The 25,066-nt window shown below is 45.1% G+C and overlaps 1 protein-coding gene across 3 annotated transcripts in view; it reads left to right on the top strand.

Annotated features, from left to right (window-relative positions):
• The window catches only part of SETD2 (SET domain containing 2, histone lysine methyltransferase), a 1,168,808-nt gene that overhangs the window by 196,439 nt on the left and 947,303 nt on the right, over positions 1-25,066 (top strand). For all 3 annotated transcript variants that reach the window (XM_078662450.1, XM_078662451.1, XM_078662449.1), the window contains exons 4-5: positions 3,878-4,009; positions 24,893-25,021. In XM_078662450.1, the coding sequence (XP_078518576.1) occupies positions 3,878-4,009; positions 24,893-25,021 (261 nt within the window). The remainder of the gene's footprint in view (positions 1-3,877; positions 4,010-24,892; positions 25,022-25,066) is intronic.

The raw sequence follows: 25,066 nt of genomic DNA, 5'->3' as shown, positions 1-25,066 counted from the left end.
CCCCCAGGATCTAAGACGAATTTCAGTGATCTGCTGACAGAACAAATAGCCATGTATGTCCTAGCATCCAATAAATTTCCGATTTCAACTTTCATGGGGAAGAAAACACTAACTCCGAAGTTAATAAACTCCTATCTAACCTAGAGTTATTAGGGCTTTCTCAGCGAGTTAAAGGCCCGACACACTTGGCCGATCACTCCCTGGATCTAATCTTCTCCAACTTAGACCAGTTGGCCTGTAAACCCCCACTCCCTCTAACGTGGATGGATCATTCTATAATCACATTCCCTATCCAACTCCCGCCTCCTTTGGACCCCATTGTGAACAAAGGGCGATGACCGCAAGCGCGCAGACCTTGGCATAAACTCACTTTTGAACCCTTCAGTGACTCCTTCCACCCCAAGCTACAAGACAGCAATCCTGAAGTATCTGAATTGCTGGAATGCTTCAACTCAGCCTTCACAATGGCGCTAGATGGAACGATTCCTTTTAAAAATCACTGCCCCTTACAGCGGCGACCATCAGCCCCATGGTACACGCCAGACTTAAAAGCAGAAAAAATCAAATGTAAAACTCAAGATAGACTCTAGCGGAGAAGAAAAGACTCTCAAGACGGGAGCTTTATGAACAGGCTCTGTCCCAGTACCACCGGAACATCAAAACTGCTAGACAAACTTTTATTATTAATCAGATAGAACAAGCCAGTAACTCCTCAAAAGCCCTTTTCAGCATAGTACAGGACTATACCTCCCCGCAAGTATTCAGTAAGTCTCCAGAGGAATCTAAGGAGTTTTGCGATTCATTGGCTGCTTACTTTCAGGCAAAGATATCCAATATCTACGCAAAATTCCCGGCTGCTCCTCTACATGACTCAGAGACCATCACTAGGACAGGGGAACAAGAAAAAATAACCTGCAGTACTTTGGATTGTTTTCAGCCTGCTACTCTAGAGGAAGTGTATAACTCCCTGGCCACAGCTAAATCTGGCTTACCTCATGATCCATGCTTTCCCAAGACGATGCCTCTTCTAGCCACTTGTTGCGCCCCCTTGATTCAAAGATTCAAAGAATGTTCAACTGCTCTATAAAAACGGGAACCATACCTATAGCGTGGAAGGAAGCATGTGTACGGCCCATATTGAAAAAAGCCACACTGGACCCTCAAGCACTCAGCAACTATAGTCCAATCTCCCTGCTACCTCTTCTGGGTAAGCAATTGGAAGGCCTAATAAATGGGATACTGGTGTGTTATCTTGAAACAAACCATATCCTGGATCCCTCACAATTAGGGTTCTGCCCAGGTTTTAGCACAGACTGCACTTTTGGTCGTGACTGACTCACTTAGACAGGGGATGGATTTAGGAAGTCTGGTGGTACTGATATTATTTGATCTGTCTGCGGCCTTCGACACCGTCTCACGTCTAAGGCTCATGAACAGATTGCAGGCCAGTGGCATCCAGGCAACAGCACTAAAATGGCTGCAGAATTTTCTGTCAGATAGACAGCAGACGATCATTTTAGGACCATATTCCTCAGGCAAAATGCATTTGGACAAGGGTGTTCCTCAGGGATCGTGCCTAAGCCCGACGCTGTTCAATATATGTATGGCCCCACTGGCAAAGATCGCAGAGCAATTTGGCTTTGAGATCATCTCATACACTGACGACACCAAGCTTACATTTACCATGGGCCTAGACCTAGAATCGGAGAAAAAGCGCTTCTCGGCCGGAATGATGGCAATCTCCAACTAGATGACTGAGAATTGTCTCCAGCTTAGTCCAGAAAAAACGGAGGTTGTGCTACTTGGGAAAGCCCCAGCCATCTGGTCGGATAACTGGTGGCCCCACCAATTGGGTGCCACCCCGTGCCCAAACAAAAGGTAAAAAACCTAGGAATAAAATTTGATCAAGCCATAACCATGAAAGACCAGCTGCCACCACAAGCGCCTGCTATTACAATATGCGTCTCATGCGCAGAATATTTCCCTTCCTCCCCACAAACTCCCGTAGAACCCTGGTCCAGGCTATGGTGACCAGTAGACTGTACTATGGGAATGCTCTGCTGGCTGAAGTGGGTGATACTCTGCTCACGAAGCTACAGGTGGTTCAGAACACCGCTGTTAGACTAATTCTGAACGGCCCTGCAGGTACCCCTTCGGCGCCTCTGCTGAGGGAACAGCACTGGCTCCCAGTGAAGAAGCGTTCCCATTTCAAAATCTGTTGCCTCATGTTTAACGCCCTGAGAGGCAAAGGTCCACGCTATCTTTAAAAAAACGTACCACCTACGTCCCCGGCCGAAGTCTTCGATCAGGTAACCAATCCCTTCTGTGCGTACCTCGACTCCGTCAAACCTGCACCGCAGGCAAAGCTTTCTCCTATTTTGCTCTACAGTACTGGAACAAACTACCTACAGCACTCCGAGAGACCCCTACATACAGTAAATTCAGGAAACAACTAAAAGGGTCTGCTCATCTAGTCAGGATCTGCAACAGCGCCGTAATGCCCCCGGGTGAAATTAGCGCTATAGCAAATAACACTAACATAACATAACTGAAACATGCACACTAGAGATATTTGTTTTTGAATAATAAAAGATTGCATTGAATTCTTTCTCCAGCGTGACTCTTAGGTGATGCTCTAACTGATATCAGTACCAGTCCCCTCAGTGGGGTCCTAAAGGGAGCAAGCTGGATCAGTCCAGCATAGTAGCAGATTTCTGTATTGCAAAGCACTAGTATGAGACTAGACCTTCTCCTTTTATAGGTTCTGAACTAGAAGTAAACCATGGACCAGTACAGGGCTCAAAGCATGCACTTTCGAAGGAACTGATATTTCCCAACTGCACTACATACCACTGAGAATGTTCATTTTGAAATGAATCAAGTGGCAGCAATCTTATGTCTCCTTTCTCTGAAAGCCTGCATTAATATAACAGACATATTGCCTTATGCAGTCACAAGAGCGTATCTCTGCAGACTGGATCCTCTGAGCTTAGAGGTTCATGGACCAGAAAACCATTCACCCCTTACCAATAGCACCCTACTCTGAAACCTATTCCAAATTTGGCATTTTATTTTTTTCCACATTTTCATAATCCTGAGCATCTCCTACAGGATCCCAGGAGATCTTGTTGAGGCTCCCATTGGGATTATACTACACTGATGCGTAGCAACTAAAATGCATTTTCTAGGCAACACAATTACACTTTTCTCTGACAATAATTTGTAACCCTTTTCTCGTTGGTTAAACACTGCCTTCATCCTATATGCTTCCCCTAGACATTTAATTGAAAGTATACGCCATGTTATTCACTAAAAAAATGTGTGAAATGGTTTTTCTTGTTCATAATTTACTGCAATTGTTAAATTGAGCAAACATATCTGTGTTTATAGACCTTCTCGGCTTCGCTTATTCCTCTTAGTCAAAATATTTGCCTCTACTTAGTGGATCTTAGAGGCCACACTGTTCTGGCAGGACCAGCACCCTATATGAGTACTTTATCTTACTCGTGGTAGTTAGCTGGATTTTAGTGACCAGATAAGCCCTTCGAGTAGCAGGTGTGTTTTCTTTTCCCTAGTGCAGAATAGAGGTGTCTAAAGAGAGGGTAATTTTCTCAAACTTTTATAGCCAATTTCGATACAACTTGGTTAAAAGAGCATCCAGTGTTGTTTGATCCGCATGTTTCATAAGCACTAAGGATTTATACATGTACACAAATGCATTTACCTCAGCCCTTCACCTTGAACTTGCATTACTGAAATTGCAGTCCTTTTGCAGAGGAGGACTTGTGAACTGTATTTTCATAGTATGATCTCCAGTGGTCGCTGCCCTCCACAGTTGGTTCTTTCTATCACTGACTTTCAATATTTTCTTTCAAAGAAAGAAAAACAAGACACATCGTGACATTAAGAGAATGCAGTGTGAGTGTCCCTTGCTTTCCAAAGAAGAGCAGGCCCAAGGACAGGTGGCATGTGGAGAAGACTGTCTGAACCGTTTGCTCATGATTGAATGGTAAGTTCTCAACTGAGAAACTAGTGTTGGTTGCTTTTTCCTTAGGACAGTTTTGTTTTGGAAATGGCTGGAAAGTGAATAGTTACAGATGAAACATTACGGTAAGGTCATTACACACTTTTAGCCATAACAAAATGAAATTCTTGTTGCTGCATATGCTTTGTAATAGCTAAAGTTCTTCTATCCCGAACCTAAAACGAGTAACCACTTATTTTCAGTAAATTGCTTGCTGATTTGTTCAACATTTGTGAAGGACTCAGTTTAGTAATGAACACTTCCTTATGATGTCTGAACTATGCATGCATAAATGAAAAGCAGTCTGTTAAATTTCTGCCTATTTAAACAAGCATTTGCAATAGGTCTCGCATTAGGAAAGTTTCAGCTTTTGGTAATGTAAATTACACATTTTTTATTTATGTTCTGGTTTTGAAAATTGCAAAAGTAATAGCTTTGTCATTTACAATGCCAATAGTTTTAACTTTCGCAAACGTGACACCTATAGCATTTGTAATGCAATATGTGTTGTATTTACATGACTTAGATGTATAAATATTACAAATAACAATGGCTTTTATTTTTTTTAATAATTAATACTTAAATAAAAGGTGTTGTAATTTATAATGGCAATAGCTTAAACTTTTGTAAATAACTTTTGGGAAGATTATGTTCAGTGTATTTTATTGTAAAACATTTCAAGTAATGGATTTTAACTGCCGAAAACAAGAACAAGTGTCCTAAATAAATAAATACGGTTAGATGCACCTTCTGGGTGTTGTGGTCTTAAAAAACAGTTTAGCGTGGGCTGCTAATGGGCAAGCTTAAACACGCTTTTTATCAAACTGCTCAACTTATTGTTAAGGAACTTTTTTGTTCCCGGAAATTACGTAGTGAACATGAGACAATTGTTTCGATCAGCATGACTTCTGTGACTTTTATTTTAATTAAGAGCAGATCATAAAAACAATTTACCTTCCAAAAGCAACTCTGGTAGTTTGTCACATAGTTCTGGCCTGATGCTTTCTGCCAAGATTGATTCTATCAGCTTAGACCAAGATTTCACTTACCATATTGTGCAGATTGATATGGCCTTGCTAATGTCTAGAAAAAAATTGGACTTTCCACGCTGAAAGGTTTGTCAGAGTTCTTTGAAACTGCAAGAATGGTCAAATAGGCAGGGCTACGACAAATGGTGACTAAAGTAGCTTCGAAGCTTCGAAGCTTGCTATGTATATTTGCAGTCACAAACTGAATAGCGCTGTTCAGCCTCGGCGTAGCTTATTCCAGCTGGAAAATATAAATCACCTATGACAATAAAATGATTCTTATGTCAGTCACAAGAAGAAGCAATTCATAATCTTTCTTACACAATCAACAGCACGAGGGTCAACTTTGGCAGAGACAGTAGACTTGTACAGCTAAAAATTGGATTCATAAATAATAATTTGAGAACCGTCTTATAATAATTCCGAATTGGCAGATACTTTTCTGAATAGTTAACTTTTTTCAGATTAAAATCAACTGCATAACGTAGATGTCTAGAAAGTAATCCTGAGGCAAAAGGCACATGTTGCGCTGTGAATCAATCCTGGAGCACCTATACAGGTTGTTCTGAACCCGCTCAGTTTTATTCTAACGTAAAAAAAGGTGCAGCTCAGAAGCTGCGGGGCAGACCTCCTGAAAGCACACACCGGCTGCACCAAATTACACACGAAGCGAGACTGGGCAACAAGGCAGTTTGGCCATCACTCTATGCTAGCTATTGATGCCCCCGAATGGCACAGTATATCTTCTTCTGCATAATTGCTAAATTACATTGAGTTCTATTGTTGTCTTTGAGTCTTGCATCCCAATCGCAATTTAGTGCCATGTAAGTAATTGACACATTCAGTGATTTGTCCAGAAAGAGAGAAGTAATCAAGGTAGCCTCTTTTTAAAGCCAACAGTTAACAAATTCTACCAGAGAAGCTAAACAAGTATGTTGATTCGACTGGTCCTTGTGAGACCGCGTGGGTAGCTGTCTCCTGCACAGCGTCGGGTATTCATATCCAGGCCCAGCGTTTTCCTCTCCCTCACTCCATCTGTATGCCTCCCGTTCTCTCCTGCACACTCCTCATCTTTATTCGCCTCTTATCTAATCTACCCGCCCTCCACCCTCTCTATCACAACGAAATATGCAAATAAATAAGGGCAAAAATGCAGTCTGTGCTCTACACTAATCAGCCAGACATCTAATCCATTCCAGTGCTCGTCCAATGGATTAGGAGAGTAAATATGTGTTTAACTATCCAGACTTCTGTACCTGACTGAATGGACAGGAGCAGCAGCTCTGTCCACAAGCACCTTCCATTTCGTGTCAACAGAGCGATTAGGCCTAATTTATGATGCGGATGAGGGCTTCTTCGGTCCGTTCCCAATCAGACGCACTCAGAATCTGCTTTGAAGGTGCAGATGCTGTTGGGTCACTGCGTACTTTAATGCATCCGACATTAAAATAATGTATTACTCGAGTCAAACATGGAACGAAAAACAAGCAGCACCCAAACACCTCTGTAGGGAACACTTGTCGTCACTCACCCGTGTCCGGCATTTTCTGCTTCGTGACCGAAAGCCAAGTTCAGCGTGATGCCACGGAGTGCTAGCGGAAGTCAGGCAGCCTTCGTTGGGACGTGGGCGGGGCCTGCAAAGAAACAGGAAGGAACTGCCGGTAGAATGTCCTGGAACCCTGCACGCTGAATGCTGGCCGCCGAGGGACACTCGGAAAGAGCCCGGTGAGTGGAGAGGGAGAGGGGGGGTGTACGCGTGTGTGTCTGTGTGTGTTCAAGTGTGTCTGTGCGTGTGTCTGTGTAAGGGGGGTGCGTGTGTGTATGCAGTGTGTGTGTGCCTGTGTATGCGTGTGGCTGTGTATGTGCGCATGCGTGAGTGTGGCTGTGTGTGTGTTTGCGCACGGGAATCTGAGGCAGGAGATGGGCACTGCGCCGTGCGCGCCCACGAGGTGAAATCTGCGCTCGTGCCCATCTCGTGTCCACATTCCCAGAAACGGGTGACAATAGTCGTCGAGCAGACAGCAATCAATGCTTCGCATTGATTGCACGTCTAGGCTCGACCTAAAAAGGCAATGGCGCCCGTTCGGCAGCTTAAAGGCAGTTTTAGAGAAGGCTCTCAACTAAACATTCTCTAACATTGGCTTTTTTTTTTTATAGATTCAAATGTTCAAATTATTCCCTCTTCTGAAGCTGGGAATATTCATTAGTCCGTGTATACATAGGAATGTACAAACATAGGAGTTAACATTGAATTGGCCTTAAACTACTTATTTATTTAGACAATTTTTTAAGTGCAATGAATCACCCCAAGTATCATGGCCCTGTACATAATGTGAACCTGAAGATGGATGGGTGAAAGGCTGATTTTCCTAAGAAAATAGCACGTTTTAATGGCTTTTCTAAATATCAATAAAAATGGGAGGAATTGATAGGTGGGCACCTGTGTTTTTGGGCCGGGGCTTGCCGACATCTAGGGGAACCTAAAAAAAAAAACCAGGCATTTCTGAAAACTAGATACCCGTGGGAGTCCAGGGAGGTGTGGCTTGTGTTGATCCCTCAACATTTTCCTTTCCAGAATCCGCTGCAAACTTTAAAAATGTGCTAAAAAGTCAGATTTTCCTCTGTAATGCGTGTGGGAAAGTTGTGGTATCACTGCATGGCACAAATTTCCTACCACTCAATGTTCACCTCAGTCTCCCAATAAAAATGATACCTTACTTGTGTGCATGAGCCAAGTACCTATGACATGGAAGGGGGAGAAACGTGTAGAGATTGAGGGGAGCCCAAAGCGGGTCCAAAAGGACAGTTTGTACGTTTTTAGGCAACTCTACTTTGGGCTCCCCCACAAGTGAGGGTATCATTTTTCTCGAGAGACCAAGGGGAACGCTAGGTGGTAGGAAATTTGTGCTTGCGCAGTGATCCTACAACTTAAACACACAGAAATGTGAGAAAAATGTGACTTTATAAGTAAGTTGGAGGTTGGCGTGGGATTCTTGGTAAGAAAAACGCTGGGGGATCCACGCACACCGCCAGCCAAGCACCATCCACGCACACCGCCAGCCAAGCACCATCCACGCACACCGCCAGCCAAGCACCATCCACGCACACCGCCAGCCAAGCGCCATCTATGCACACCGCCAGCACAGCTCAATTTATGCACACCGCCAGCCAAGCTCAATCCATGCACACCGCTAAACAATCGCTATCCACGCACTCCATCAGCCAGGTGCCATCCACATACACCACCAGCCATGCGGCATCCATGCACATTCAGCCAAGCACTATCCACACACTCGGCCAGCCAAGCACCATCCACACACTCGGCCAGCCAAGCACCATCCATGCACACTGTCAGCCAAGCGCCACACCAACAGGCTAGCACCAATCTATACACACCGTCATCAAGTGCGAGTTCACACACCATAAGCCAAGTGCAAGTCCACACACACCACCAGCAAAATGCCAGCTAAAGGTCAGTACACGCAGACCGTCAGCCAAACTAGTGTTCTCTCCCTCTCCCTCTCCCTCTCCCTCTCCCTCTCCCTCTCCCTCTCCCTCTCCCTCTCCCTCTCCCTCTCCCTCTCCCTCTCCCTCTCCCTCTCCCTCTCCCTCTCCCTCTCCCTCTCCCTCTCCCTCTCCCTCTCCCTCTCCTCCCTAACATACCTGTAAACCTGTGCCTGTGGGCTACTGCCCCGGATGTGGGGGAGCAGAAAGTCTGAATTTGCCCAAATTCTTTTAGGGGAACCAAAGGACCTTGCCCAAGGGGCCGCTCCCACCTCCCTGGTGGCAGCGGACCCTTGTGTGGCGCTCCTCCTAGCGGTGGATCCCTGCTTCAGGAATCGCCCTCCTGAGGTGACCCCCAAGAAGGGATTCACTAGGGAGGGGTACCATTGGAAAGGGGAGATTTTCTCCTTACCAATGATACCTCTCTCGTCTGCCTCTGTGCTCAGGGGGCTGAGATATGCCCCGGAGCACCAAGGCAGTGAAACTGAAACGAGCCGATGGGCTCATTTTAGTTTCACTTTCACTGAAATGACGTCATTGCAACGTGCAGGCTGATCATCATTTTAGTGAAAATAACTGAGCATCCTCGGGAGCTGGGGGAAGGGGAAGGGGAAGGGGGAGAGGGAGAGGGAGAGGGAGAGGGAGAGGGAGAGGGAGAGGGAGAGGGAGAGGGAGAGGGAGAGGGAGAGGGAGAGGGAGAGGGAGAGGGAGAGGGAGAGGGAGAGGGAGAGGGAGAGGGAGAGGGAGAGGGAGAGGGGGAGGGGGAGGGGGAGGGGGAGAGGGAGAGGGGGAGAGGGAGGGAGGGAGGGAGGGAGAGAGGGAGAGAGGGAGGGAGGCTCTGGTGCCCTCACCAGAGGGATTTCTTGTGCCATAAGCGTGGACGGCCAGGAGCCGTCCTACGCACTTTAGCACTATTGCGTTGGACGGCTCTCGATACCAAACACTCCTGGGTTCAGTAAAGCCATCATGGTGCTGGGGAACTCGAGCTGTCAGGTTTCCATCCCACATACTCTCTATGGTTTCCCTGGCACATACAATGTTAAGAATAGACTTTAATATTGTAGGGGTATATTTGTTCATGCAGATATGCCCACAACTGAGATAAAATGCACCCTTATCTTAAGTGTAAGGAACACTTAACCTCTGCGCACTGTTGCTTTATGCGGTTCTCTGTAGATCACACCGCTCATTATTTACATGAACACTTCACAACTTATAAGTTGCAAATGAAAAAGTTTATCAAGAAACATTCAACTGAAAATCAATCTTAACATTATACAATGTTACTCTGATGCATTATTGCTTTCAATACATAGTTAAACAGGTACAAGAAATCGATTCTTCAAAATCTTTCACATAGATGACTTGTCTTTAAAGCCCACTTGTCTTTGATGCCCAATGCATTTCAAGCTCATTGAGCTCTTCATCAGGGGCCTGTAAACTGAATACGAATACCAATTACTATACTGATGTTGTATATACAGAACACCAAATTCTCATTTAGTACAGGGGTTTGCAAAAACTGTTAACTGAAAAAACATAAAAACTTGTGAGAACCCAAATTGCCAACACCGCTGTGTGTGTAAAAAGCAGAGAACAAATAGAAACTAACTCACTGGTGTCGCAGAGAAACGTGGTCTTCAAGTCTAAATCATAAAAAAACAATCCGTTACTAACACTAGCTCAAACTGTTAACATTGCTCGTTTGGTTAGCCAAACGCTCAAACAATTACTTTCCCTTACCTTAAAGATAACTCTCGGTGCCTGAAACCGTATTTTCTGAACTTTCGTGAAACTCCCTCCTCCTGAAAATGTATGAAATAGAAACTCGCTCAAAACCGGGTTCTGAAACCCCTCAGTACCGTGTAGCTTCTACCATAGACTAGAACTCAATCCGCCAAACGCTCACCTCTTTATGTAATCCAAAATTCCAGAAATAAACTCGCTATCCCGTACTTGCACGATTGCTCGTGATCGGTTCTCAGACCAGCTGTAAAAGCCGTCCGTTTCCTAACTCTTTACAAAGCCACACTCGTATACTAGAAACTGACAAAGGACTGGTGGACCCGAGACCGCGGGCGCCATGTTTGAAGGGGAGAATTCGGCGTTGTGAAAGGAAACGAGAAAGAGAGTGCTTAAAATAAAATTGGACATAAAATAACTGAATGTGAAATAATTATGAGAAAACTGAGATGTTTAGAAATACTGAACAGTAAATTAGGATGATAACAACTAACACAAAATATTCGCTATTCAAGTACATTTTACTTGAGTGCATGCATCATTCTCGTACAGATACAAAGGTGAAAAACCTCATATAAAGCAGGATAAATCTACTTTTTCATTTAACCCTTTGGGTTCCTGTGTCACAAGGTACCTTATCCAGTGTATTTCCCTTTGGAGGAGGGATCTGGTTAGATCTACCCCCTCGTATGTTTTTACGACTTCCAATATGGAAAACCTGATTTGGGCTATGCTATGGTTATGCTCATTCCAGTGTTTCGCCAAATTACTCTTCACATTTTTGTTTCTAATTGTGCTCTCGTGTTCTGATATTTTCGTTTTTAATTTTCTCTCTGTTTTTCCTGCATAGATTTTGCCACAGGGACACTTTATGTAGTAGATTAAATTTTGTGTTCATGTAAATAATGAGCGGTGTGATCTACAGAGAACCGCATAAAGCAACAGTGCGCAGAGGTGAAGTGTTACTTACACTTAAGATAAGTTTTCTAAAGTTTAGGCACGGTTAGGACAAACGTGCCACCTCGGCAGCACGCTTGGAGAAAACAGAGTAAAAACCACATAGTAGGTTTTACAGTTTTTTTGAAAAAATACGAGTGCTCCTCTCATTATCTATTCATAAAATGCACCCTTCCTTAGGGCTTGTAAGGCTTACTTGACGTGTGACTTACCTTAGGCAGTGTTTTACAAGACAACAGTGTGGCATGTCAATGTTATTTTTCTCTGCACCTAGGCATGCAGGCTGCAGTGGTAGTATGCATAGCCTTGATGAGTGGTCTCTGGGGTGGCACAACCAGTGCTGCAGCCCCAGAGGACCATCTTCAGTACCCACGCCCAAGGTACCGTATGGACCACTTATTTGTGACTTGAAGTGGTAATTGAAGTTGTCCCAATTGTGGCATAATTTTAGGGAAAGAAGACTCGTAGTGGGAAACTGGACAGCAACGACCCACTACACCTCAGGGAAAGTTGCATCTAAATCCAGGCAAAAAGTGAGAGTGGGGGTGGTACTGCGACAGAAACCCATTATCCTACAAAGGGATATCGTAATCACGATGGTGCAGGCACGGCTGCCATTCGGGAATACGATTCTGACCACCGCCTGTCGAGATCACTTATCCTGGCAGAGGTGGCGGTCTTCCCACCCCCCCCAACTGCTGTTGGTCCGACTGCCGGGAATGTAAACCGGTAGTAGCACCAAAGGGCAGTCTGCGGTCGGACCGCCAAAGACTGCTTGTTGGTGTGTGGTCCAACAGCCATTGAAATGAGGCCCTTGATGTCTCATGAGTGCTCCGTTACCTCTTTGTCTGTCCCATAGAGTTATCGATACTGGAAGTACTGGTGGTTGACTGCAGGTGAGGCTGTGAGAGGATTGGGAGCGGTGAGTGGAGCCGAAATCCACAGACTGAATGCCCAGGTTCTGCAGTGTGCCTACGGTTGTGATTTCTCAATGGTCTTGTCACCAGCACCATCACGATTTACCAAGACTACATAATGGGGCACTCATTGTTTGACTTAAAATCAATTATTGGTTCAGTGGCTTCCCTGAAAATCCCTACTACTTGTAAGCAAAGGTACTTCTCTTGTTTGATATACTGTAATAAGTTTGAGTGAAGTTTTCATTGTACTGTCTAGACTTTATTTTGTGAACGTTAGGAATTTTTCATGCTGCTACCTAATAATGTTGTATTTCTCTGTTTGTGTGTGATGCATTTTTAATGATTTCCACCCTGTTTTGATTCTGATTTTGACTGAAGCTTTAGCTGGTGCTACCTGAGAACATTTGTGGTTGAAGGTTGCTTTAATCCTGCCTCTTCTGCCCCTGATTTGAATGCGAGGGATACTCGAACCTTCTGGAACAGAGCTGTGCCTATTTCTTGGCTATAAGAGGAGCTTTGACTGCTACTTTCTGGGCTTTCATTTCTGCATAACGAAAAAATACACCTCTCCTACGTGTGCTATGTAGGAAGGTGGATATCTGACTATATGGTTACCCCAACTTTTTGTCTAATGTTTAGCTCGTTTTTTACTTAGTTGGCCTAGGATACTGCTATTTAGGGCCCCAGGCTATCTGCTCTCCCTATAAAATTGACTCCCATGTACCTTAGGTACATACCTGATTGGGTATTGGGTCACCTCTGTGAGCCCCTGTATAGTGTACCATAGGTACCCAGGGCATAGGTGCATCCAAGGCCTACCAGGGGCTGCAGCATGTATTATGCCACCCCTGTCTGGCCATCCAAACTAACACCACAGGCTGATCACTCAGCTTTGGTAAGGTGGTGTAATCACCCCTTACTTAGGTATAGTATATCTATATCTACCTTATATATAGACACATAGTAACCTATAAGTCACTCATATGGCAGGCCTTAACAATCCTGGAGGCAGAGTGCTTGGTTTTATGTGAGAGGGTGCCCTAGCATGAGCTGAACCCCTCTGCAGCTTTCGGAACCATTTCCTTATAGCTGTTCTATGATATAGCCATACCATATACTCTTAAGTGCATTATAATCCTCGCGGTTAATGCTAACTTTGATTTGGCTTTATCAAAACATGTTGTGTAAGGTGTCAAACACTTTGGAATACTACCCCCCGCTAATTCTGGCGGCGGGGGTAGCATTCCACCCTTCTTGGTAGTTACTGCTTTACCCGGTTAAAGTTAAACAGAGCCTCAGCATCACAAAATGGATGCTGCTGCCACGGGCATGAGTCTGACCTCCTGCAGCTGGGGCAAACTCCAGCAAGGGAGGCCTGGATAATAGGTTTCCTGTCGAGGGAGGTGGTAGCACCTCCCCAAACAGCCTGTAGTGTATTGGGGCAGGGTGGGTTGAATGGAAAGATGCTTTTCCAGACACTGCCTGGGGCACACAAGGTGCTCCATGCATAGCCCGGTTCAAACCAGTTGCTAGGGCACTCCAGCCCCGCTCTGGCGCGAAACTGGACAAAGGGAAAGGGGTGTAACCACCCCCTTCTCAGGGTCCACCTATAGGAGGGACCTAGCAGGTAATCAAGCCCCTAAAATCAGTATAAAGATGGGAGCTGTGTCTAGAGACATTAGATTATCCTGGACTGAAACTCTGAAACGAAACTCTTGGACCTTCGACGTTCTATACCGACTAGAAGACTGAAGACATCCCCCTTGTGGTCAAGGAGTGACCACCCTGTGCAAACAGGCACCACCAGTAACTTGCCGGTTTGCTTTGTCGGCGCTCCTGCTGGAGCCCGAAGACTCAGCTACTCAGGAACTGGACTTCCAGACTTCTCCGACTCCGATCCACAGCAAAGCTGAGACCCGTGGCGGACACGAGAGACGTGGGACCAGACGCCCTGGACATTTTGCACTTTGCTAACAGTGCAATGACCGAGGCACCCTTGAAGTTGTGCATTGGGGTTTGAGAAGCCCTAGACCCGAGCGCCATTTGCACCAAAGCTCAGCCCTCCACACTTCACGAGTGCTGCGTGGGGCCTGCTCTTGCATTTCAGCTCGACGCATCTTCCCGGTTGCTAGCCCGTTGGCTAGTTATCCCCCTGAAGACTTTTCTTTGAATCTACACCGCTGGCCTGGTTGCTCCAGGCTCGCCCCAGCTTCCCTGCAAAGGAGAAGCTCCCCAGACCTTGCTGGTCTGACTCGAAGCCAATCTTCCCTTCCTGCGTGGATTGCGTTTGCCAAGGCTTGTTGGCTCCAATCCGGATACCGGCATCGCAGTCAACTAGATCCTTCGTGGGACAGCTCGAATCCAGCTCCTGGTCGTCGTCGATTCCTCCTGGCCCTCGTGGCTGCAGAGACAAGCTTCACCTTCTTCACCTCAAACACTCGACATCGCCTGGTTCCTTCCTGGTCACTGGCTAGTGACCCAAACTCTGTCCCCTCTGCTTTCAGGTTCTTCACATCCTCGATCCACCCTTGGATCCACCCGGACACTTTTCTCCTGGTCGCCTGCAGCACTTCTTTGCAGCTCTCCATAGGAAACCGCGACGAAACCCGACATGAAAAGACACCCTTGCACCCGGCTTCCCTGGGTGAGGTAACTCGAGTACTCCGGTGCTCCCGTGGGTGTTGACTCTCGAAGTGTCCTAGTTTAAAAACGTTTTACCGTAGTCCATCCGGAAGTGTCCTTAATCAACTACTTTAACTTTTACGTTCCCATTATAACTCTATGGTAACTCGAAACTGTGTTTAGACACTGCAAGCGTCTCCCGTGGGCCTCCTACCGCCAAACCTTTGGTTGTCCAGTGTAGCCCCAGCGATTCCCTAGGCCTATTCACTATTCCTGAAGTGGTTCTTATACCACTTACTTAGTATATGGTTCGTGAGGCCCCTAGGGCAGAATTGTATTTGTGCAACTTATAGTATGCTTAATGAGTAACTTGTAATGTATCTCGATCTCTGACCTCATAAAGAGTCCAGAGGGGTTGTGTTAGAAATAAATACATATATATTTGATATATTCCTTGTGTGGTGTCCTTTCGTTTGATATTCAAGGGATTATATATGGTAAAACAGCTGGCTTCACATGCTCTCTGAAGTTTTAGCCTAAGACTGCTGGTCCATGCTACCACTAGGATAGCTTGTCTATAAGGTTGACTTTAAAACCACCATCAATAAGGGTCGTTTAGACTGGTGCAAGGTGCCCACTAGAATACAGGACATCATATGCCAGGCTAAATTCTCACATGCTATATTTGTTTAGTGCGTGCTGCACAAGGCCTGTGTATACTTGAGTTTGGCACTACAGCAGTTTATGATCTTGAGTGCAAGGGAAGTTTGCATTGCTGCTGTGTGTTGTCGTTGTGTGTCACCACCGTGTGGAGTTCTTTGTCATTTATTAAATTTTTTTTAAAAATCTGGTAGCAACATAAATCTGGCAAGTTTAGGAAAAAAATTAACTAGCTCCCCCTTTTCGAACCAATTCTGCCAACCTTTCACTTCTTGAGAATCTTAGCCAAATACATAGTTACCAAGCATTTGCAATGCAGTAGGTCTCGCATTTACGAGAGTTTGAGCTATTGGCATTATAAATGACAATGCCTTTTATTTATGTATTCTATTTAAAGCAGATAAATAAAAGGCATTGTCATTTACAATGCCAGTAGCTTAAACTCTCACAAATACAAGACCTACTGCATTGCAAAAGCGTGCAATAAAAATAAAAACCTTAGGAGAGTGTCCAACCCACCATCGTGGATTCAGCAAAATCTCTAGGCATAACCCTCGACACCAATCTCAACATGCAGCAACACATCAACAAGGCAACTAAGGGAACGAATTTCCAAATCAATACCCTGAGGAAACTCAAACCATTCCTCCCAGCCAATGACTTCCAAACCGCAGTACAAGCACTAGTCATCCCTCGAATAGAATATGGCAGCGTCGCCCTCTGCGGACTCCCGCTAACTACTACCGCACCCCTAAGAGCTTCTCTAAACGCTGCAGCGAGGCTCATTACTGGGTCAAAAAACACTCTCATATTTCCCCTGACTTGAAATCCCTGAACTGGCTGCCTTTTGAAGCCAGAATACATCTGAAAATCGCCTGCATGACTCACAAGGCGGTACACCTGAACTCTCCCGGCTACCTCTCTCAGAAGTTGACAGTCTCTGGCGGCGCTAGAAACACGAGAGGCACAAACAATCTTCTGCTGAAACCACGTAGATTCCGGAAGGAAAAAACATATAAACGCTCCTTCTCAGGAATGGCACCCAGAATCTGGAACTCACTCCCCCCCGAAACTAGGCTCATCTCCTCCACTTCAATCTTTAAGAAAGAAGTAAAAGCTATCCTTATGGCAAAATACACCTGAACTATTACTTGGGTCTCCTTAAGAATAGGCACCGATCTGTATTATTTGTTTGACCCTGTTGCATATTTTTAATACTTGTATGATTGATTTACATGATTGGTTTTGCCCTCACTTATTTGTACTGTTTGCTCCTCTGATTTATTTGTTTTGAATATGTTCCCTCATGTACCCTTTCTGTGTAAAGCGCTCTGATATCTGCAAAGATCTTGTCCGCGCTATATAAAACTTTCAAAATAAATAAGTGTGTCCTGCTTGCAACAGCAGGCAGGACAGATATTTATCAAAATAGTGCTGGGAGGCTGTAATTAAAGCCTACCGAGTAGCAACACACGTAACAGGTAGTGTCGCCATGGGAGGTTACAAAATGATACATGGCGGTACTAAGGCAGGACTACTAAGCCTTTTGACCAATGAACAGCCACAGTTTACAGTGGGCAATCACACAAGCCAATGAAAAATATGGGTGGAGCTTCAATTCCCAACCTGAATACAGCATGCCTAGCAGAGCATTGCTTGCCCTAGCCAGGCTCAACCTAAACAACAAGGTGATAGATGAAAAGCTTGAATTAATCTCAGCCACAGGTAATCGCTTGGACTACATTCCAAACCATACTTTTTTTTATTTTTTTGCAAAACGTCCTGGATTGCTTATCTTTCCGTTGAGGGAGGGCCTGGTTTGGCGGTTCAGGTTGGATTGTTCCCATTAGAGCATGGTCAAGACTGATTGCATATAGGTAGGTTCAAACTGAGGTGGCATGGTGTGCAAAATAACTTTGGACTGGGATGCGGCTTCTAGTAATTACCAGTGGCTGAGATTTGATTTGAAGAGTTTTATATAGCACTAGCTAGACCAGGAGGTATGCGAGCGCTTTACAAGATGATCGTTGCGTTACAAGTTACATCAGTTAAAAGAGCATAGTAAGGTACAGTAAACAAAAACAATGTTGCGAGAATTCGTAGGAGGCAGGGGAGGAAGGAACCAAAGCAGGGAGACGAGGAAGAACTCTGCCCATTGTCCGGCTGGTTAGGTGACGGTCGAGGGGAAAGCCAGGGCCAATCTCCTCTATAGCTGTCTAGCAGCTCCACCAGGCATCAGCAATGATTAAGTCAAGCTTTCAATCCATTACCTTTTGTATACTTTCGTCTGTTGCCCTAAGTGGGACGTATGCCAAGACATGGGTCCTGTGCACACTATCACTGGGACCAATCTATATCCAGTTGATGAGTCCACAAAAACCCATAACCAGCCCTGGATTGCTTATGTTTCGGCTCAGGGAGAGCTTGACATGACCAAGAAGTTCGGGCAGGACTGTTCCTATCGGAGCATTGCCAAGATTGGTTTCAATATAGCTGGGTCAAATCTGTGTTGGCATGGCGTGCAAAAAAAACTGATGGACTGGTATGCGCCCGAGTAATTACCAGTGGCTGAGATTAATTCAAACTTTCCATCCATCACCGTTGCATACTTGCACACAAATACATATCCATTCCCATGCTATTTACATGCAATGGGGGCGATAACCATATACTCCTAGTCTTACCCTATAAGGCAATCCATTAATTGGTGGCCGACTTCATTAGGGGGGCAGTTTCAAAAAGGTGCTTTTACTGTGCGTATTAAGGAGCTGGATTTGCTGGACACCCTGTGAATAATAATCTTGTTTGCTTCATGTAGAACTAGTGTGATTAAGGGGTTCGAGGCACAGAAAAAGCTCCAAGAATATGAGACACCCCTCAAAATGCCAGGGACATTATTGGTGATGTAGACAGTCCTGAACCAGCCATAAGTAAATTCACAAGACCTACCCTCCCATGTCCCTTAATGGATTTAATTTAAAACACTTAACCAATGCACGTGGCTGTCAGTAAAGTGTATCATTTTATCCCTGTTGGAAAAATTTAAAAAAAATATTTTTAAACACTTCTTCTTGGGTGTAATATGAGTGTGTGTTAGGCGGTCTCTCCATGTTATCTGGATCAGATTTGAGGGGAATCAACACACTGAGTAGTGAATGTTCCGAGAATAACTGCAATTCCAGTAGACCAATCACGAATGGTTTATATTGGTTGTTAGCTTTTATAAATGGAAACTAAGAAATTATGACCAGGCACGTTCAAGTGGGTAGGTGAAGTTGCCAACTGAAAATTATAAACCGAAAAATAAAACTTCAACTGCCAGTTCCAAGAAGCAAATGGAAATGTGTCTATAGTTGTTAGTTTAAGGCGCCCAACCAATAAGCCATCACTTACGTAAAGGTAGCTTTTTCTTGGTGACCCCTGTGAAATTGTCACTGGTAACGTGCATATGGCTCTGAACCACCTTGTGTAAATCCCCTTTACTCACTGGCAGCCCACCCCTCCCAATCTCTTTTACCAAACTAGCTCCACAGCAGTTTTTCCTCGCTGGATTGGTCTGGAATACCTTATTTAACCTGCGGTGCACACACACACACAGTCGCTGCAGCACAAATAACAAAACGTACAGGCAAAGAGTCCAAGTGATATTTGTTTATCTTAAGTGAAGCATAAAAAATATGCTATGTGTGCGTTACAGTAAAAAGAAAATTTAAGAAAGTGTGCCAGCAAGAGAGTGAAAATATTTATTTACCGCTTTGGGCTCACTGGTCGTTTTGTGACCCCCCTCCCAGCTTGATGTGCGGGGACAGACTGTGCACAGACTGCGCTCAATACCCACTCGGACATACTGTGGACACCTCCCCATTCAAACAGAAATGTGCTATGACCCCCACCTTATTTCACCCAACATAGTCGGTCCTGCCGGTATTTGAACATGTTCCTGCAGCCACTACACAACCCACTGAGCTATTTTACCTGCAAAACAAGATTACCAACCTCGAAATTTAGGATTGTTAAACAATTCTGTCTTGTTTTTGGGGGGAAAAAGATCCAACCAATTATATTTGTGTAGGAGATGTTTGTGCAAACTTCTCACAAAATAATAAAAGAATGGAGCAGGGAGAAAACATTTTGTAAACTTAACGTCAAAAAATGTACATAGTTTCGTCCACTGAGAACATTTTGTCTGTATTTGCCTGCGATTAGCATCTCCTGAAAAGTGGGTGTTGTAACAGTTTACCGCTATGTCTTCGGTGAACTCCCACCCATTTCATCATCAGCGTATACTAATTACCTGCGGCCTTCACATCTCCTGCTGCCCTCGGATACCGGCTCCTGCTACCTGGGGCCTGCCGCACGTCCCTGGGTTACACATTGACAACTTCTGGGGGCAGGAGAGCAAAAGTACAGCAACTAACAAACTCAGAACCGCAGAGTAGAGAGGGGACTTGTGTTTAACAAACAGGGAACCACCCACCACTAAGTTTTATTTGCATCATTTGAATTCTAAGTCAAAGATTTAAATGGCAATAAAACGCCCAGTTCATAAGCGGAACACTAGCTAGACAGCATCCCCTCATATATGGAACAGACACAGCACAGACTAAGGGCTCTCAGTGAACACCAACAGGTAGAGCACAGATATCGGTAGCGCCAGCGCGCCTCGTGGCGCGCGCACAAGCCGCAGCAGCAATGCCGTTTTCACACATGAATACAGGAGCAGTACAAGCTTCGTGACAAATAAAACAGTTTGTCTGCTCAGTAGGAGTACACGCCGCCTCCCACAGGCCATGCATTATAGACAGCCTAGTAAACCAGCTTCTCACATGCAGAACAAGCTGTCGCCATTGCGCGAAAAAAAAAAAGTGCTCACCCACTAATTAAAGGAGACCGCGTAACGTTGCAAGTAAATGATCCAGTCCATCTGGGCGGGGCCAAAAGGAGACAGGGCGGCAATAAAGAAGCCTCATTTTAAATCACAAGCCAGCATTTAGCACAATGGATGACACCCGCCAATAGGAATGATGGGCGGGGCTTCAAGTCCCCTTCTGAAATATACTCCATTACAAAAAGCCTCGCAGAGCGAGCAGCACATGCCCGCTGCAAAACCTAAAAACGTGCAACTATTTAACTGCATCTGGACTAGTAACAGGTTATTATTTATTTAGAAGTTCTGTCTTAATTAGCTATTGCAGTTATCGTCGCCCCCTCCTTGACTTCCTGAGCTGCTTCTTACTTAATTTTCTCTTTTTTATCAAATCGGTCTTCCTCTACATTTCCTCTTCACGTTAATTCTTCTAGCCACGACCCTGTCCCACTTTAAACCTTCTTTCAATTATCTTGTCCTCCGAGCTTCCTCGACCTTCGGCTTCTCATCACATAATCATTTTGTTTTCAAGATTTGCTTGTCGTCTCAGTACTGCTAGTTTATTTTGTCCTGATAATGCTACGGCTTAACCCTTTCCTCTCTATCCAAATTATTTCCCATGATTGTGGACACGTGCATGAAAGTTAATTTTCTGAGGATGATGATTTTTGCCCCTTGTTTCTTGTTATTTTTCGATAACGTTGTTTGTGTCCGACCCTTGTTCAGGGCTGCTCTGTATGTCCGCTGTGTTGCTTCTGTGTGCAGAACGCAGTCACCTTATGCTGGTAGAGCAATGCAGCTCTGTAAAATTTCAAAATTAAATATTTGAATGAAGCTTTCACTGTTAGTGTGTGTGTAGCTTGAAGCCTTCATGCTGTGCAATACTCATGCTGTATCAAATGGAACTTTACACTGATGTGTACTTCTGGGATGTTTGTGTGAGAGGGAAGCTTGTTGAATTGTTGACTTGTGCTCTGCCTGTTGAGTGCAGGATAAGGGTGTGCCTCTATAAGCTGTATATATTATTTGTGGTTAAAGTAAGCGTGCACCTGTTACTTGGGTTTGGTTGGATGGAGGTTGTGTGTATTGCTCCTACATATGTTTATCTTCTCTTTCCTTGAGCAAAATGTAAGGCTGCTGTTTTGCTGTTTGCAGCACCTTGTGGGAGAGTTTGTGTGTGAAGATTGCACAGCTATTGCTCATGTTGTCTTTTCTATGTGAGTCGAGCTTGTGCGAATGCTGCTTGTAGTCCCTTTCTTCTGTGGCTGATAGATGCTTGCACTACCTTGGACATATTTGTACTTCTGTTTGATGCCAGCACTGCTAATGTTCTGTTCGATGATGGAGAGTAATTGTCTGGGTAATTTTCTTGCCCTCTGCTATTTTAATAAATTTTTTGAGGTGGATTAGAGATTTAAAGAAGAGCGGTAAAACATGTATCATCTTAGCTACCTGCAGTCCCTTACCACAACAACAGTGAGTATTGTTTATAGGTACATGTGGTTTGAACAGTGTCTGTTGTGAAAAATGGCTTGTAAACTGTGTGAGTATACATCTCACTTGCTCCAGTGTGTAAAAGAGGAGCTCTACGCCACTGGCCACTCACTGCTTGGCCTGAGTTCAAACTTTAAACACGTAGCAATATCATGCTGTTAAAAGTATTTATTGCCCTGTTGAGACTTCCTTTGATTGTCCTGTTTAATGAGAAATGGTTGTTTTCCGAACTTCTGGTATCGTCCAATGTTATCTTGAAATATTTTCATCCAATGGACACAATATGCTTTGGTCGAGGGCTCAAAATGTGAGTTCAACCTATGCCATCTGCAGTCTGGCCTATACTTGTAGAATTCTGGAGTATTTCAGTCCAAATATGATACTCCTTGTTGGGGCAAAAGTCCTCTTTATAGATAGGTGAAACTGTGCTGTCTTGCATATTTCATTGTTTGTCCTTCAGTGAATTCGTTTGAGGTTTACGCGTGGTGTGCTAGCTATTTCATGTTTTGTTTGTCATTTAGCAGATTTCAACAGGGTTGCCTTATGTTTGCGATCTCTGAATTGGGCAGTGTGTAGCTTTTTTACATGTCATGCTCCAAATATTCCAAACCTACTTCATAGCCTAATGGCCAGACGATTCTGCCACTGTTGGATACACGTTTTTTAGGTCTCGGCTAGAAACACGAAAAGCGCGTGCTCGCCAGAGAACTATAGCTGTCGGCTCAGCCGACACCGAGTGGAATGTGGCTACAAGACCTGGCCACGTGTGTAGCATTCTCTATGGCAGCGTCTGATTTCGACTCGTGCCTTGGGATTGGGTCGCGCCCGTGAGCTTGTAACGTAGACAGCTCACGCGCGCGACCCAATCCCAAGGCGTGCGTCGGAATCCGACGCGGCCATGCTTCTGAATGCTGCGCAAATTTCTCCCCCATCCTGCCCCGCAGCACACCCCCATCCTGCCCTGCAGCATACTGTCGCCGTCCTCAGTGCGCAGATGCCTCAGCACATGCACCGCTGACCCGGCTTGCAGATCCCAGGGTTGCCCACAATGGTATTTCAATAAAATCGTTCAGTCAGCTTTTGGGCATTGGAAACTAGCTCCAGCCACCCACCAATAATGGTATATTGTACAAACGTCTTGCCCTCTCTGCATAAAGGACAGCAGATACATTGCAGCAGATGGCTGTGATTGAAATTAAGCTCTTTAATGATTATTTTTATTTGCACACAAGACAGCGTTTGCTTTCTCGCACTGTGGAACTGTTTCTTAAACGTATTGCTCTTCTTTTTATATATTCTGGTTTATTGTTGCAATGGTTTAAATTAACTGCGCAAACAAATAAAACATACTTACTCACTCTCCGCTATGATGCAGGTAAAAAAAAAGTGCTATGACACTGCCAGCATTGACCGCATCATAGCACTTTTTTTCCTTTTTTTTCTTTTAACTGTGCCAATGCCCGCCCCCTTATGCTCTTCCCAGCACAGGCATCCCTGCCCACCCCGGGCCTGCAGACAACAAGCCCGTCTCCCAGGACAACAGCACTCTGTCCTCCATGAATGCGATCCCCGGGAGGGCTGGGGGTCCGACCGGCGGGGTGCGGGGTGGGGGGAACCCCGAGGGTCAGTGGCCGCGGGAGGCCTGAGAGAGGCCAGTGACAGCAGGAGGAACAGGGACGCAGACTAGACTGGAGGGCAGTGCCAGTACACAGGACAGGGAGGGGTGCCAGTGACGGCCTGCAAGACAGTGGTAGTGACCTCAGACAAGACTGTAACAAAAGGCAGTGTTGGGAGGGGCGCAGATAGGACAGGACGGGAATACAGACAGGAGGGAGGATGGGGGCCAGTGACAGTGGGCATGACTGAGGGGGCAGCGTCAGGACCAAAGGCGCCAAGTTGGCGCTTTAAAACCCCCCAATAATTACCCACTTATCCATTTATGCCCCGAAGCCGGATGTCTGTCCACCCCTCTGCATTTCTTCTCCATCCGACAGGGCCATCACTCAGGCCGGGTTACAGACCCACGGGAAGCCCACTCTCCCCCTCCCCCGTTAATGGTCACACATGTTATTGCTTCAAAGAACACCCCCCTCGCCGCCCCCATGTCTTCACTTCTGCACTTCGTGCCTCACGGAGTTGTGGGTATACCCACTTCTGCCACAGGAGCTGGCAGGGCAGTAACCACTCTCCACATACACAGAATGTCACCGACATGTACATTTGCCTGGCGTGCACACGGGCATGATGGCTTGTTCGAGCACCCCCGCCCTCCTCGGCCCTGCAGGCATGAGTGTTCTCTGCCTGTTGTGTGTACTGTACAGAAAGATGGGGTGCGGGTAGCGTTGGCAACGGACCACTCTCACAGTATATTTGGGGGCTCCATCCCGTTCTCTCCTCTCCTGCTTGTAGCGAGACCCCCTTAATTTAAGCCTTCCCGGTCTGTTCGATGTTCTAAATATTTTGTCTACTTGGCTGCCATCAAACACACAATCGTCATGCTAATCAGGACTAAATTGTTACTCGGGATTATTATTGTTAAATTGTATGTCTCGCCCCATCTACCCCAAACCTTTTGGTATTTATATGCCTAACCCATTATTTTATATCGTTTGTGTTCCACCCCCATGTTTTTATATTTTTTATTGCCTGCTGGGGGTTTCAGTATGGGATCATAGTGGGCAGCCCCATTCCTAGAAAGAGATGGTGAATGGTCTTTTCTTTTTGCACGTTATTTATGGTCTGGTGGACGTGGTACAGGTAGGGTTTTTTTAAATGTATTTATTAGTTTTCACTTTAATATGGCGCAAACTTTACCCACAGGTATCAGAGTGCTTTAAATCAGCATGCTTATAACAAGCAAGACTAGAACTCTATATTACTGCCAACTTTGCTTAGCATAAGCAACAGCTAACCATTCACAAACAATATTTCTATACCAATTGCAAATTAAAGAAAAAAAATTAATGCAAAGCATTGTCATTTACAATGCCAGTAACTCAAACTTTAATGCTGCGAGACCTATTGCATTGCAAATGCTTGTTGTTTAAATATCACTTCCTTCTATTTCTTACAGTTCTTCCAGATGTCCAAACGGAGAGTATTGTTCAAATCGGAGGTTCCAGAGGAAACAGCATGCAGATGTGGAAGTTATATTGACGGACAACAAAGGGTGGGGTTTACGAGCCAGTAAAGATCTGACCGCGTAAGAAACGTTTCAGTTTTTTGGTATTTGTTGCTATTTATTTAA

The sequence above is a fragment of the Lissotriton helveticus genome, chromosome 10, assembly GCF_964261635.1.
Source record: "Lissotriton helveticus chromosome 10, aLisHel1.1, whole genome shotgun sequence".
Lineage (NCBI taxonomy): Eukaryota > Metazoa > Chordata > Amphibia > Caudata > Salamandridae > Lissotriton > Lissotriton helveticus.
This window is presented reverse-complemented; position numbering and strand designations above follow the sequence as displayed.